The 16,802-nt window shown below is 38.7% G+C and overlaps 1 protein-coding gene across 1 annotated transcript in view; it reads left to right on the top strand.

The window, feature by feature from the left end:
* Positions 1-16,802, top strand: part of LOC137071310 (Fc receptor-like protein 5) — a 54,632-nt gene that overhangs the window by 4,973 nt on the left and 32,857 nt on the right. Inside the window, exons 2-6 of the mRNA XM_067439222.1 lie at positions 4,420-4,509; positions 7,401-7,655; positions 9,000-9,266; positions 10,632-10,742; positions 12,287-12,553. Coding sequence (XP_067295323.1) covers positions 4,420-4,509; positions 7,401-7,655; positions 9,000-9,266; positions 10,632-10,742; positions 12,287-12,553 — 990 coding nt within the window. The remainder of the gene's footprint in view (positions 1-4,419; positions 4,510-7,400; positions 7,656-8,999; positions 9,267-10,631; positions 10,743-12,286; positions 12,554-16,802) is intronic.

Below are 16,802 nucleotides of genomic sequence, written 5' to 3'. Positions count from 1 at the left end.
CTTCGTTGATCTGGTTGGTGTAGCGCTATCCTATCGCGTGCAGAGGGAGTTTGAAAGACAACCGTTTATCCGCCCCTCGGATTGAGCTGTCAATGGTGAGTTTCCAGACCAAACATCTTGATGTGGGTCTGGCTTGTCAGGCTAGTGATGGGCCGATTTCAAAACAACGTTTCGAACCGTTATGAATCGGCATATTGATTCATGATTCCGATTGTGTGTCAAACTGCTGAAATCACATGACTTTGGCGATCCAAATCCTGAATCAATACGCTGATTCATAACCGATCCAACCATAACTTTTTATATTCTTTTCCTGATACATTTTGATGAATTATCCTAGTTTGTAAGTCATTATGGAGTTCACGTGAGGTCCCGCTGTGCTTTCCAGTAGCAAATCAAAGAGAAGCACAGCTAGCAATTAGCTTGAACTTAACTTGAATATGCTTTTTCATGATTGGTTGCACCTACGTTTTCAGTCTAATGTCCATTGAGACAATTACATCTGTTTTTTGTGTTGCAATCAATCAGGATTAAATGACCACATGTATTCAAATCAACTATTGGAAGGGTGGCCAAACTTTTGCACCACCTATTTGTCACATTTTATTTTATACAACTCATTTCTGCTACACTAAGAATTTTTGTCTGAAAAACATATATTTATCAAGCTTTCTATGGGAACTAAATGGCGTATCACTAAGATATTTATTAAAAAGACTGAGCAAATTATCATGTAGCCTAATTTGTGCATAAAACTGTATCTCTATAGACCCTCCCTCTTCCTTGAAGTATGAAATGACTGTTAAAACACAGGATGTGTCTGGTTTTGAACACACAGCATTGTGGCACTATGGGGTCCCTCATCCTCTGTGAGTATTTGATTATAACAATAATTTTTTAAAAGTTAAACAATAATATTTTTTTTAGGGCCATGTAAAATCAGTTTTATTTAATTCCAGAGTTGAGTCATTTTAGTCACTTTTAACAGCTTTTTTTATGTTTGCAATTGTAATGCAATTGTATGACATGTTTTTGTTTAAAATGTTTTAATACAAGTGTATTATCAAAAAATGCAGTCAGGTTTAAAAATCGTTATTTTACAATGTAATCATGTTATAATTTCACAATTCCTTTTTTTTTTTTTTTTTTTTTTTTTTTTTTACTGTAATAACCAATAGAACCAAACCAAACTTTTATTTTGACGGGTTGTCGTGGACACCCTTGAGTTTGTGTGTGTGTGTGTGTGTGTGTGTGTGTGTGTGTGTGTGTGTGTATGATGTGCTGATAATTTTATCAAATTAAATGATAAATATATATATATATATATATATATATATATATATATATATATATATATATATATATATATATATATATATATATATATATATATATTTATTATTATATTTATTTTTTATTCTTTTTTATTTTTTTATTGTTGTTTTAAGTTATTACAAATGCAAGGGCATGTTCATTTATATTTTAATTTCAAATGCAAATAGCTGTGCATTATTTGTGCTATCAGAGGATATGTGGGTAATGTAGTCTAGTCTGTGTGAGTGAGCGTATATAACCATGTATAATATTTGTGAATTTTGTTGAGTAAACCATTCCACTGTGCTAATTTTACATTATTTTTCTATGTAAACATGTGCTTGGAGAACATTTTGACCGTTGCGTCCACGTGTCGCTCTGCTCTGTTCATAAAGCTCACTAAGCAGCGTTGCCATTTCCACTTGTTATAGGCATCTGTGGGATTAATTTTCCCATTTTAATAGGTAAAGTGTTACATCAGCTGGAGTGTGCAGGGCCTTTGTGCCAGTATCACTCAGTTCTTTTTAACTGAGAAAAATCAGCTGTTAAAGCCGTAAAGCTTGTGCAGGGCTGGCCAAGCTTCAATCAGGGTTGCACTGGCCATCCATGACCACCCTGTAGCTATTTGAGATTGCATGAACGGATTGGCCAAATAACACGGAATAGCCTACAAAAGAAAGGCGAGATCCAGTGCCGCCGCTCCCACCACGCGCTGCACCAAGTGCGGTAACACTTTAAAAGAATGGTCATTAGTTAACATTAGTTAATGTATTATCTGACATTAACAATGACCAATACATTTATTACTGTATTTGTTAATCTTTGTTAACAATAGTTAATAAATATCCAGCTGCTCATGGTTTGATCATGTTATTTCACAGTGCATTAACTAATGCTAACAATATTTCAATAATGTATTAGTAAATGTTGAGATTAACAGTCTATGAGATTTATAAGTGCAGTTCATTATTTGTTCATGTTAACTCATGACCATTATTTTAAACTTTTAAGTGTTACGGTGTGTGATTGTGTGTGTGTGTGAGAGAGAGAGAGAGAGAGAGAGAGAGAGAGAGAGAGAGAGAGAGAGAGAGAGAGAGAGAGAGAGAGAGAGAAAGAGCGAGTGAGTGCCTGTGCGTGTGAGAGGGAGTGTGGTGTGTGTGTGTGAGAGAGAGAGAGAGAGAGAGAGAGAGAGAGAGAGAGAGAGAGAGAGAGAGAGAGAGAGAGAGAGAGAGAGAGAGAGAGAGAGAGAGAGAGAGAGAGAGAGAGAGAGAGAGGTTGTGGTTCTTCATTCACCAATAAAAATAGAGGTATCTAACTCATTTTATTTCTTTTTATTTCTTTTCAACATTTGCTAAAGTGGATATTTTAAATAATGTACTTAAATATTACCGGAATTATCTTGCTATATGAAAATGATTTGCATAATTGTGATGTGTCATATTATATATCAATATAATGAAGATTGCTGCTGTATTGCAGTTGTGCAGACGAACCATAGATCAAGTTTGTAAAAAATCCATATTTTACACTCCCAACAACAATCCTATAGAGTAATCTTGTGTCTATGTACAATTTTAATAATTAAATAAAATAAAATAAAAAAGTTAAATAATTTTACTTTATTTCTTTATTTTTTCCATCCAACAACTGTTCATATCACGTGTTTTTGCATTGTTTAAAATAATATATTTCTGTATATTTTCTCTGTTTAGTGCTGATGCTGTTATTTGGGCACTCTGGACACACTCATGGTAAATAATGTCATCTTTCCTATTATCAAATCTCTGTTTTACCAGGAAATAAATATAAAACTGTGTAAGACCAATAACCTTATTTCTAAAGGCTAATTCACACTGCACTGACAAATACAGACCGACACAGACACACACCAGATAATAGCATGTCAGTGGTTTAGACATTCAATGGCCAAAGTCAACAGACACGCTGATGCGTGGAAACCCGGCAAACGTCTGTTTCCATTGGTTTGTGTCTGTCAGTAGAGTTTGAATTATCCTTGAATGACCAAATATTCTCAGCCAGCACAGCCATGTGGGGCCAGAAAGGGCTGGACTGGACTGGGGCTAAATTCAGCCCTGGCAAACCCAGCCCATCCGGCCCATGGGTTCCTCGTGAATGTTTTTGCTGGGGTTAGGGCCTTAAATTGGAGTAATTAAATAAAACTGAGGTTCTAGATCTATTAAAAAGTTTAGACATTTAAAGAGAAAAAAGTTTTGTCCTTAATGGATGGGACCCAAGCTTTAAAGCTGTTTAGTTGAATTATAATGATTTTAACTCTAGGCCAGTTTCATTAAATGTAAGATCATGGTAGTCACAGGTAAAACAATGCTCTTCCATTTCCATGGGTTTAAAGTTTCTAAAATATATAAACCAATAACAATTGAATTTTTAATAAATAAATAAAAATATTATAAACACGTGTAGGAAATATGAAAACAGCCAAATACAGAAAAATAATAGCAACATTTTTAATAAATACATTTCTTCCAAAATACCTTATTTCTTTACTGTTAGTAGCTGCAAGGTAAATTGTGGCTGTGATAAGTTGGTAGTTGTGTATAGCCGTTTTCCAGTTTACCTCGTCATGTATTTACATGGTCACGGGACTCGCGACTGTTTTCAGCTGATTCACCACAGAACCTAATGTTCTCATATCACACGACTGTGTAAAACTAAATTCGGAGTCAAAGTGCCGTTCATCAGTTCATAGAACAGCAGAAACGTAGCGTAGCAGCTTCACACATTACTGACCTTTTTGCTGCTATACGTTTACAGAACTTGTTTACTTATTGAGAATTATCAGAGGTTAACATGTTGATATTCTATTGAACATAAAAGTTTAGTTTGATGTTACAATTATTGCGATCAGTATTTTCTTTAGTTGACCTATTAACCCTTGACTTTTTAACATTAGTTTTAGTCTGGGTGTTTGTAATGGCAAGAACAACAAGTAGATCAGTGGATGTTGTCTCGTTGATAATAAGAAAATAGTCATCATGTTTTGGCTTAATTCGCTGACCTTATATTTGATTGTTATATGTGTGACGTGTTATCAATTTCTCTTTGATTTGTGTTGTGATTCTACAGCAAGAGACCCAGCACAGTTTAATGCACTGGACACTAAACACTTTTACTTTCACACAGACATCAAGAATCAGCTTATGAATCTTATCAATGGTGACATGTTTCATATCACAATGCATTCTGGGAGCCATGGATGATTTTTGTATGGTGCACCCATAATGCATTGTGGCTTGAAGCATGTCATCATGATAAGATTCATAGGCTGATTAACAATGTCATGTACAATGCGTTTCTAAACAGGGGTGGACCCAGATTACATCTGTATCCACACGTTTTTTGGCCATAACAGACACACGGGCATAGCCAGTGGGCGGACCCGACGGGCATAGGCCCACCCACTATGAGGACTTGCCCGCTCACTTTTGCCCAGGCCCGACTAAAATTCTGCCTACGCCACTGCAGACACAGCTACAACAACCAGACAAACTAATGCTAAATAGTCAAGGGTCAAGAGCCTCACTAAATCAAACACTGATCACCATAATGGTGACTTCAAATCATCAACATCTAAACCTCTGTTAATTCATCTGACAGAATTGTCAATCTTATTAGTAATAAGTGAAGCTGTTTGTGGAACTGTCCTATGATTTTATCTATAGCTGAAAGTATACTTATTTTTTATTAGTATGCGAGTGTATGCACACAGTCTAATGCACAGGCCTGCTTTCATCATTCACACACACATGAAGGCACTTGACACGAGCACAGTTTTGAACAATCTCTCGCTCAAGTTAAAACCCATGTACGTACTGAAAAAAAAAAAAAAATGTAAATGTGCATGTGCATGTGCGATCTGGGCAGACAATGTGCCAATACAGTACAGTAGTGCGTGCGTACTGTTCTGATGACAAAATTCACTTCCCCCACACTGTACACTGACCCTTAAGTGTGTGTAAGAAGTGAAGTATACTTTGGCCCTTAGACTGTTGCAGTTGTATTTCAGATATATTCAATAATGCTCAGTCATCATCACTCGATTATCTCATGAACTTCATTGACAAACACCCTGTAGTGTGCACACGGAGCAGTGTTCATTTAATCTGGGCTAACCCATGTGGAGCCTCCGTGGAAATTGAAGCCTCCCAAAATTGTCTGGCCCTAGGGCTGGACTGGTAATCTGGCATACCGGGCATTTTCCCGGTGGGACGACGCACTTTGGGGCCAATACAAGGTTATTTAATTATTTAATTATTTATTTGCCACTGACTGGCCCATCATGCAGGGACAGCGGCCCATTGGTTTGTCTTCTTCTGAATAGACAGGCCAAAGTGAGAGAGACCTCCCCTCCATAGGCGCTTTTATTTATTTAGGAGTGCATTGCACATGAAATTTTAAAATTAATATCCACACAGCGCTGCCGCTGACGAAATGCTGATGTGGAGTTGTTCATCCTCTGCTGTAGCCTGGTTAAAACTAGAGCATTCTCAGTAGTGACTGAGTTATGGTCTGGCAAAGCTTCATAGACAAATCATTTCCAAAAGGGCGTCACCAATGGACGATGACGATTGCAGAGCTACGGAAAAACATCTGAGACAGCAATTCTCTGTTTGGGATTTCGAGAACGATGTTGCAATGGCCTCTGACGACTTTTGCCGTCGTTGTAAAAGAAATATGTTAAGAGCTGATAATAGTGTCCACCGCCACTCCATCAACATTTCTGCAAAATTTGGGAAGCCTAATAGCATTTCAGACCGAAGACCGTAAAAAAATATAGACGACTCGACATCATCCGTTTCCGCTTGCCAGATTTGAAGCTTTCAGGCGGCCTGCACTGAGGCGCGAAAGCTTCAGTTTCTGAGAGGGATACTGGAGGCTTGTTTCAGACTGACTGGAACATCTATATTGACGGTCAAACAGAAAACATCCAGCTTGTTGTGAGGCATTTGTATTGCGATTAGAACGCGATTTGCAATATTTTGAAAATAAAATAATATTAATGAGTCTTTGGAAAATTGTGTCTCACAAACTTTATTCAAATTCAGTCATGTCAGATGTGTTAGATTATTTTCAGACTTGAGCATACTTATGCTAGTTATTTATTTACATTTATTTACATTTTTTACATGACTACCAGATCTAGTGTGAGGAAATAAGCACAGAAAGGCCAGATCCAGAGGTGTGTGTGTGTGTGTGTTAGTTCATGATCACACATGAGCTTCATCAGCCGGTGTAATCCACATCTGAGCCAAGTGTTGTTCTTTGCTCTTTTTTTTATTATTATTTTTTTAAGAAAAGTATAATCTGTTTAAAACAGACGTGATAGCTGATTTGATGATTTGAACAAGTGATGTTCCACGGCAGCATCCATCTTAGTAATGTACAAAATCTGCTTAACCGTCGCTGCGCTGTCGTCATCGCGTAAAGCCCGCCTGAACGTTTCTGATTGATGCTGCGATTTTGACGGATTAGAAATGAGCTTGAATGAGCTCTTTGCCAGACTACTTGAAGAGCAAATCTAAATTTGCCGGAAGTTATCTGGGTTTTCCCAGGCTACCTCTGCTGATATCTTCAGTTGATTTCATCTGGCTGCAGCTGATACTTGTTTCTCTATCCTTATAATGCAAATACAGTAATTATATTACGCAATATTGATATGTGTACGCCCAGTGCCCGTTGTTGTATCCCTTTCTAGTCTTTCCTGTGCGGGAAGTGGTGTAATGACATCACCGTTTTAAAAAATATACAGATTGGCTGAACACACAAAAACGCAAGGGAGTCTGTTTCATGCTCCAAAACGTCGGATCCGTGTGGACGAAGCACTGATACGATTGAAAAAAAATATATTTAAGTATACAGTTAAACGCGTCTCTGTGTGGATGGGACCTTAATTTTCATTTAATTTGGCCTGAAATGGCTGTGCTGGCTGGGTTATATCCGACTTCTGTTTGTGTCTGCAAAAAAATAAAAAAATAAAATAAAGAAAATGACAGATTACATTGCTTATTTTTTAATCCATGAATATATTTGCTTATGTGTCAACTCAGTGAAAGCCAAACCTGTAGTGAAGGTGGAACCGGATCAGCCTGTGTTCAGTGGAGAGACAGTCACTCTCACATGTGTCACACCGGAAGGAGGAGGAGACACTCAGTGGACATACAGATGGTTTAGAGATGGTTTATTCATCCACAACAGCACTGAGAGAGTCCACAACATCACATCTCATGTGTCTGATAGTGGTCAATACAGCTGTGAAGCAAAGAGATCAGAATTCAGTGATGCTGTTTCCCTGAATGTATCAGGTCTGGTCATATTCAACTCTTTAATGCTTATTTAAAATCTGTATTTGTGTTTTTGTTTTGTTTTTCTGTAGCAGCCACATCTGTACTTATAAGGCAGATTCACTTTAAGTGATTATTTTGTTTAAATACAGGACTAAAGATACAAGATAAAGATACTAAGATACAGTCATTATAGTATGAAACTGTGTAGCTATCAGTGATTTAGATACTCATGAATCCCTGTCTTGTGAAACCCACCAAAGAATAGTATATTAATTTGTGATATTAAATCGATTGTCAGCTAATATCTGCCTTGGAAAAATATTGAAATACTTCCACACTGTAAAACTTTGCAGTGCAAATCTTTACAGTTTTTTTTACTACATTAAAAAAAAAATTCCTAATCTATCTGTAAAATGCTGGCAGCACAGTTGAACTAAATTAAAACTCAAGTTAATGCATTTCATTTGCAGAAACTGACTGCCATAAAATGGCCAATTGCCTTTTTAAATTTATAGAGAATTTATAGAGACCGAGCAGGCCATACCCAGACCAGGGGGAAAACAAGCCAATGCTCTCTATTGACTTTGTATTGTGCGAAGCGGCCTCCTTGTCATTTCTGACTTATTACAAAAACAGAACAATGTCTAAAAGCTCATATGTGACAATGTGTACAGCAAACAAGCTAAAAAAATGAATTAAATAATAAACAGAACCACAAACCCATAAGTTTTTATAAGCTGTTGGGCCAAAAAAACAGCGTATAAAGGACTCAAAAGTGGATACAGGCAATAAGACGTAAAGCCTCAGCAGGAACATTTTGGGATCCTGACACTCAGGATGTCTCAGTATGCCTATGTGTGCAGTAAACATTCTGTCAAATGTCCAAATGTCAGTTTTATATATTATATTTCCTGTCGCTGACTAGTTTCCCCTCTAGTAGTTCTCAGTGTAATATAACATGTTGCGCTCTGTCTCAGTTGCCTGCATCCTCTTTTGTGTCCTTAAACACTTGTTGTTTGGGTACACAGCTTATAAAAATGTCTCGGTTCTTTTTTTTTTTTAGCTTGTTTGCTGTGAACACTGCACATATCAGCTTTTAGACATTGTTCTATTGTTTTTTTATAAGTCTGAAATGACAAGGGAGCCTGACATTACCACATTACCACAATTGTGGTACTGTCAATTATGACAAATGTTCAATCAAGCTGTTCATTAAAACATTTGAAATAAGGTATGTGCTAAACAAACAGACTTTAAGAATCAGTGTATGAATGTCAACAATGGTGATAAAATTATTCAGGTGTATGCATGAGACTGGGATGATGTTTCAGTCAATATTTACTCATTTGTGTCTTAATACAGAGATACCAACACCTGTAGTGAAGGTGAAGCCGGATCAGCGAGTGTTCAGTGGAGAGACAGTCACTCTCACATGTGACATACCGGGAGGAGGAGACACTCAGTGGACATACAGATGGTTTAGAGATGGATACACTGACTATACATCATCAACAGCAGAGTACAGTTTCACAGCTGATGTGTATTACAGTGTTAAATACAGCTGTAGAGGAGAGAGATCAGACCTACAGAGATCAAACATCAGTGATGCTCTTACACTGACTGTATCAGGTGAGTCTTCATATTCACATCTGTTTATTTAAAATCCATATTTCAACACTTATACTCTTCTGTATGTGCTGCATCTTTTCATATTAGAGGTCTAAATGAGTTTTTTTTCATAATTGTCTTTAGTTTCAGAAAATGTTTTTGTAGCTGAGCATTTATTCTGATCATAAATTAGGTGTACAAACAATTATACCATCAGGGCCATAGGCAGGGTTTCCCAGCCGTTTGCACAAATCGTTTGAATGAATGACTCTAGCTGTGTCTCATTTTCGTTAAATTTCGAAGGCTGCGTCCTCCAGAGGACATGTCCTGTGTAGGATGCAGTATACGGAGTGTCCTCAATCAGAATTAAACGAGTCGTCCTTCGTAGGACACACAGGCAGGAAGTATCACATTGCTATGCCAACAAGTTCAGCCTTGTTGCGCTCTCACGCCAGTTTATATGAATGAAAATTATTTATAACTTGAAAATGCCTATGAAATGTTTTTTGTCTTGACAGCAATGTACTGTTCTAAACGTTTAAAATGCACTAAACAGTTGTAATCCTGTTTACCACAACTATCTGTTTGAGGTAATAGAGCTTAAAAAAAAAGAAAGAAAAAAAAGCTTGAACTACTTCATTTAAACACCACACCTACGCTCACATGTATATCTGGCGGTGGTGCCGTTTTTTCATATAATATAAAAAAAAATATGACGGTTGTTAACAGAGACGCAAAGAATTGTGGGTTATCTCCAGCCGTGAAGGCTACACCTCATGCACACTCCGAAGTCCTCTGAAAGAAGGACGCATTCGAAGGTCGCATTTGGAGAGTCCTACTCACTTTTTTGAAATGAGACGGCTTTATGACGTATGCACCCTTCAAATGCGACCTCCGGAGGACGCAGCCTTCTGAAATGAGACACAGCTTATGTTGACGCTATCCTATAAGCCTTGGCATGGATGGCATGGTGTTTTCAACTCATAGCAAAGGAATCCAAGTCCAAGCATTAACTTTCTTTTCTCATTTATTATAAAAGGAAGACGTCGACAGTGCTGGAGGAACTCAGGGCTTACTGAGAAACTCACCTGAGTAATATGTGTACGCATGCAGTCCATTGAGTGGAATGGCACAGCAATCGAAGAAACCTGAGCCTGTCCGGTTACTGACCCCTTGGGGCGAGTGCACGAGAGGAACTGGCTACACTCAGAGATTATAGCTTAATCTAGCGAACATGTTGGGTATCGCCCAGCCTGCAGCTCTAAGCCTGTTAACGAGGCACCATACGCTAAGCCCAAGAGAAGAAAACACTCTGAAGCATAAGTTCAGTTGTGAGACAACCTCAGCTTGTAGAAAGCCTTCCTTTTCTGCTGCTCTCTGTCACAGACAAGAACTGGTCTGAGGTCCTGAACACTGCGACCGGTCTACGTAAGCGCAAGGGCGCGTACTGGATAGCGCAGTGCCACGGCAGCGCTTGCAGGTTCAGCACCTGCAGAGGTGGGAAACTTGAGCACAGATCCAAACTGGGGTCTCAGATTAACACGTGACAATTAGCCAGCTCAAATTCCGGCACACCTCGTCACCGAAAATGCCTGCAGGTCTCATACCCTGTGATAGGAGCCAACAGAAGCAATCCAGAGTGTCACTTTCATTGAATGGAACATACAACATAAAAGGACTGCGAGGGCTCAAAGAAAGCACTCAGCAGTGTAGTTAATACCACTGAGAGGCTACAAGATGGCATAAAGGCCTGCAGAACAGCTCGTGTTGTCCTACCATTTTAGAGTCAACCAGGTTGTGATGAGCTAATATAGCAGCCACCTAAACCTTCAGGGTAGAGGAGACAGCCATCGTTCCACCCTACTTAGAGGGAGGAGTGCACAGACCTGAATGGGCATTTCCTGGGCGTCTTCTGTGGATGAGTGCCAGGTGACAAAGAGGTTCCACTTCAATACATAGGCCTGTCTTGAAGACAAGGCCCTAGTGGAAGTGATGGTAGCCACCACCATGCTGGTAGGGTACAAAAACCTGTCGCGTCCTGTCAGGGCCCACATAAGTAGGATACCACCACCAGGGGCAAAGTTGCCGAGGGTGCTCCGTCTCTAAGGAGGGCTTTCCACAAAGGGATCATCCAGGGAGGTGCTGTCGCATGGAGTAAGAGTTCACAGAACCAGATCCGGCCGGGCAAATATGGGGTGACCAAAGGAGTTGCTCCTTGCCCTCAGTGATCTGCACAAAAAACTGTGCAAGACAGTGTAGGGGGATAGAATGTACAGTTTGTATGGTATAAAAACCATTACGTTCATGTTGAGTCCTCAAAAAGATAGTGAACCAGACGCGTGTGCGTGTGTGAATAACATAAAATAAAATAAATATAAAATAAAATAAGACTTTAGTTAAACATTTACTCTCCTGATCAGTCATTGAGTTCACACACATTTTTATTTTTTTGTGTGTTAATTGCAACGTGACCACAATTTTACAGTAAACTGCTGGCTGCAGTTTTACATGGTACTGTTATCTGCAGTTTGCTTTAAACTTCATTTAGAGTTTATTAATGTTAAAATACATTTCAGCAGAGGAGGATTAAACAACTCCACAAACAGCATTATCAGCTTGACTCATTACTAATCAAGGGTTTCCCAAAAGCATCATTAGCAAACTGTGGTCGCAAGTTCCATTAACGACAGAGCTTGCGGCCATAGTTGGCTCTGGAAAACTCCCAGTTAATGATGATTTAATTATCATGTCACAGCCTCATTCACTGATGTCCTCCAGAGTCAAGTCCGTTATTGAATGTTTTGTTTTTAATGCACTTTAATTTCACATTACCATAATTGTGATACAGCCGCAGTCAATTATGAAGATTTTTCAATCAAGCTGTTCATAAAAAAAAAAATTAAATAAGGTATGTGCTAAACACAGAGAGACATCAAGAATCAATGTATGAATGTCAACAATGGTGAAAAAATGATTCATGATTATGCATAGGACTGAGATGCTGTTTCAGTTAACATTTATTCATATGTGTATTAATACAGAGAGACCAAAACCTGTAGTGAAGGTGAAGCCGGATCAGCGAGTGTTCAGAGGAGAGACAGTCACTCTCACATGTGTCATACCGGGAGGAGGAGACACTCAGTGGACATACAGCTGGTTTAAAGATGGACAACCTTACGATACATCACCAACAGCAGAGATCAGTTTCACAGCTGATGTGTATTACAGTGTTAAATACAGCTGTAGAGGAGAGAGATCAGACTCACAGAGATCAAACATCAGTGATGCTCTTACACTGACTGTATCAGGTGAGTCTTCATATTCACATCTGTGTATTTCAAATCCATATGTCCACACTTATAATCTTCTGTATCCCCTGCATCTGTTCATATTAGAGGACTAAAGCAATTTTATTCATAATTTTCGTCAGATGAAGTACTACACATCTTGTGTGTTTTGCACATTTATCACTTGGTGTAATGATACGCTCGTCTCACGATTCAATATAAATCGTGATACTGAAATCATAATACGATATGTATCGCAAAATTTTTAACCAAATTAAAGAGTTTAAAAAAAAAAAAAAATTATTACCATTAAAATAATATTATTATATTATATTATTATCAGGACCCACACATATTCCCCCATTGCATCATTATACATTATATTCAACATTATATATAGTTGTTTAATGTATAATGTCAATGAAACTCCATAAACTTTCATTTTTTGGAAGTTTATGGACTTCCCTGCATCTTGGCAATTTTGTTTTTCACTTTTGCCCTTCATCTGAATTTTTTTTACTAATTAACTAGTAAACAGCTTATTTCTACATAGTTAATGCTTTTAAATAAAGCAATATACAGCATATTATCAATGTTTCTCTTCTTATCCTGGACTGAAGCACAGGCTCTACTCTTCAGCACAATAGTGACACATGGAACTCAGATAACAAACACTTTAAATTCTGGCATTACAGGCCATTAAACACGAACAGATCACGCCATGTCATTTTGTGTGTGTGTGTGTGTGTGCCCTTGTTTATATTACATTGTTGGGACATTGTCCCCATAAGGATAGTTAAACCTGAGATATTCTATATTGTGGGGACCAGCCAGCTAAGTGCAATTGGACCACAGTAAACTACTGGCAGGAGTTCACGTGGTACTGTTATGAAAAAGTTTCAAACACGCTGTTCATTAAAACATTGTAAATAAGGTGTGCGTCAAATACACTCAGATACATCAAGAATCAGTGTCTGAATCTCAACAATGGTGATATAATTATTCAGGATTATGCATGAGACTGGGATGATGTTTCAGTCAATATTTACTCATATGTGTATTAATACAGAGATAGCCAAACCTTTACTGAAGGTGAAGCCGGATCAGCGAGTGTTCAGAGGAGAGACAGTCACTCTCACATGTGACATACCGGGAGAAGGAGACACTCAGTGGACATACAGATGGTTTAGAGATGGATACACTGTCTATACAACACCAACAGCAGAGTACAGTTTCACAGCTTGTGATGTGTATCACAGTAGTGAATACAGCTGTAGAAGAGAGAGATCAGACCTACAGACGTCACACATCAGTGATAATGTTACACTGACTGTATCAGGTGTGTCTTTACATTCATATCTGTTTATTTAAAATCCATATTTCATATTAGAGGACTAAAGCTGCTTTTTTTTTATTATTGCCTTTTTTCATAATTTGTATGACCTCATTCGTACAAATTTGTACGTCTTGTCTAAACCCCAATGACAGGTAGGTTTAGGGGCGGGGTTTGAGGTCATTCATATGAATTTGGCAACTCGTCAAATACGTACTAGTTAGCAGAACAATTACACATTTGTACGAATGAGGTCGTAGAAATTCGTACAAATTAGCCACCTCATAAAATCGGTGTGAATTGCCGTGAGATTGGGTTGAACACTCATACCATTAGGGCCATAGGCAGGATTTCGCAGCCGTTTGAATGAATGACTAACTCATTACTGGTGGTTTAGTTTCATATTTATCAAAAAATATAACATTATTTAATGCAGTTGTTTTTTTTTGTTTTTTGTTTTTATAAAATACTTGATTTTAGACAGCTCTATAGTGTATTTGTATTCTAATAGCATTTATTGGTAAAATTTAAGAATTTAAAATGATTGATGAAAGCATACATCTAATAAAATTAGAAGAAGAAAAAAATAGAGAGGTAAAAAAAGCCCTCGTGGTATCACAAATATGCAGATTAAAATATGTCAGCTGACTATACACTGATGAGAATATTGCTTAACAATAAATTAGATTTACATTACAAAAAATCCCATGTTTTCCAGACAGGCAACATTTTTACTCGGACGGGATACATGTATGACCAATTTTGCAGTCGGTAGGCTAAACTTAAAGCGAAAGTCAGGGGTGTAACGATACACTTGTCTCAAGATTTAATATAAATTGCAATACTAAAATTCCAATATGATATGTATCGCAATATTTTAAACTTTTCTATTAATATTAAAATATTTGCATTATATTGTTTTATTAGGGACCCACACATATTCCCCCATTGCATCCTTATGCATTATAATCAACATCGTATATAGTTGTTTAATGTAGTATTGTCACTGAATTTTGTGTGTCATCAGAACCACTGATTGCAAACAAGCTATATAGTGTTAGCCTAGAAATGTAGACGCACCCTAGCGGCAGCCAATCTAATCTGCCCGAGAGTGTCGTCTAGCAACTCTCAATACCCTTCTGAGCTGTAATCCCCTAACTCTTGCCGGGCCAATCACATCGTGTATAGAGTCGGTGGGAGGGGCCATAATGACAATGGCCGAGTTGCGTTTGCGTGCTTCTAGTAAACACAGAAACTGGCGAACGGCGGTCTTTCGAATCAGCTTTGACCGCGACTCTGGAAGACTTTGAGTTAAACTTTTCTCTGAGAAAAGGACAAAGAACGGCACTGAAGTTATTCTTAAAAAGGGAAGATGTGTTCAGAGTTTTGCTGACCGGATACGCCGAATGTTTAATCTATCAACAAGCTCTGTTTCACCTTCGTTGCTCTGGTTGGTTGTAGCGCTATCCTATCGCGTGCAGAGGGAGATCCTGCCCCTCGGATTGAGCTGTCAATGGTGAGTTTCCAGGCCAAACATCTTGATGTGGGTCTGGCTTGTCAGGCTAATATAGTGTGCTAATAATGTGAGCATATTAAAACTGTGAACTTATTTCAATTGTCTAAAAAAAAAAAAAAAACTTCACTAGCAAACAGCTTATTACTACTGTAACGAACTGCTCTGAGACAGAAGGTTGGGTTGAAGATCCAAATGCAGTATTTATTGAAGGATAATCCAAAGTCGCAGTCTATAAAACACATAAAAGGTCATACACAGGCAAGCAGTCCGAAAAGGCAAACAAAACAGAAGGAACAGGCAAAAGGGTAATCCACGGAGAAGGCAAGAAATCTAAGACCAAGATACATGAAACGCTCAGAAATGCAGTTGTGACACTAAACAAGACTTCGCAATGAATGACAGAGATAACCAGGCTTATATAGACTGAGGTGATGAGACACAGGTGTAAATAGTGAGTGCTAATGAGTCCAGGCAAAAGATTATGGGTAATGTAGTTAGTGATGGAGTGACAGTCCGGGGTATATTGCCCTCTGGTGGTGATCACGGGCACTCACACTGGTGAATTGTGACAACTACACAGTTACTGCTTTTTTATATGCAGCATATCATCAATGTTTCTCTGCTCATCCTGGACTGAAGCACAGGCTCTGCTTGTCAGGATGGTAAAAGATGAGAAATCAGTTGCAGGTTAACCGTGTTTATTAAATGACAAGAGCAAACAAAATCAGGATCACAGAGAGGAAAAGTGAGTCCAGAAGGGGAAACAGGGATGATGCCAGTCAGGTATGAGGAAGTACTATGTCAGCCCAACAGGGGGCATAGGAGAAAGGATTCTCAGAGCATATGGCAGAGCAGGTTCAAACTGCAGCACTGGCAGTGGAGGCTGAAATCCTTTGTGGCAGGCAGGCAAGGAAGATCCAAAATGGAGTAACAGGATGGTCAGGATCTGGCAGCCAAAGTAGACAGGGAAGCTGGGAGTAAAAAGAAAAGGAGAGGGCAAAACAAACTAAAACTAAACTAGCCAGACAGGAGCTCAAAAACTGGCACCCTGAAAGTACCCAACACTCCAGTAGCAGCGCTGGACCCCTGGAGTGGTCCAAGATGTCTTGAGACGGCACCCAGCTTCTCTCTGCCGTTGGACTTGATACTTAAGTAATGTGGGATGGCCCTAAGAACCTGGGTGCCAGCTTGCATGCTGGCACCTTAAGGGGCAGGTCCCTTAAGAAAGGGCAGGTTCCATAATGGAAAGCCAAACCCTCTGCCTACAGATATACTTGGGTGCAGACATCTCCCTGCCCGGATGAACGCCTTACTGGCTCTTTTCCAAGTGGGCCTGCACCACAGGACAAAGGCCTGGGTAGAGGGGACAGTGGCATCAGGTTCCTGTGAAGCAAAAAGAGGAGGCTGATAACAAACATAAC

The sequence above is a fragment of the Pseudorasbora parva genome, chromosome 1 (assembly GCF_024679245.1).
Source record: "Pseudorasbora parva isolate DD20220531a chromosome 1, ASM2467924v1, whole genome shotgun sequence".
Lineage (NCBI taxonomy): Eukaryota > Metazoa > Chordata > Actinopteri > Cypriniformes > Gobionidae > Pseudorasbora > Pseudorasbora parva.
Note: the sequence above shows the minus strand (reverse complement) of the source record. Positions and strands in the feature narration are given on the sequence as shown.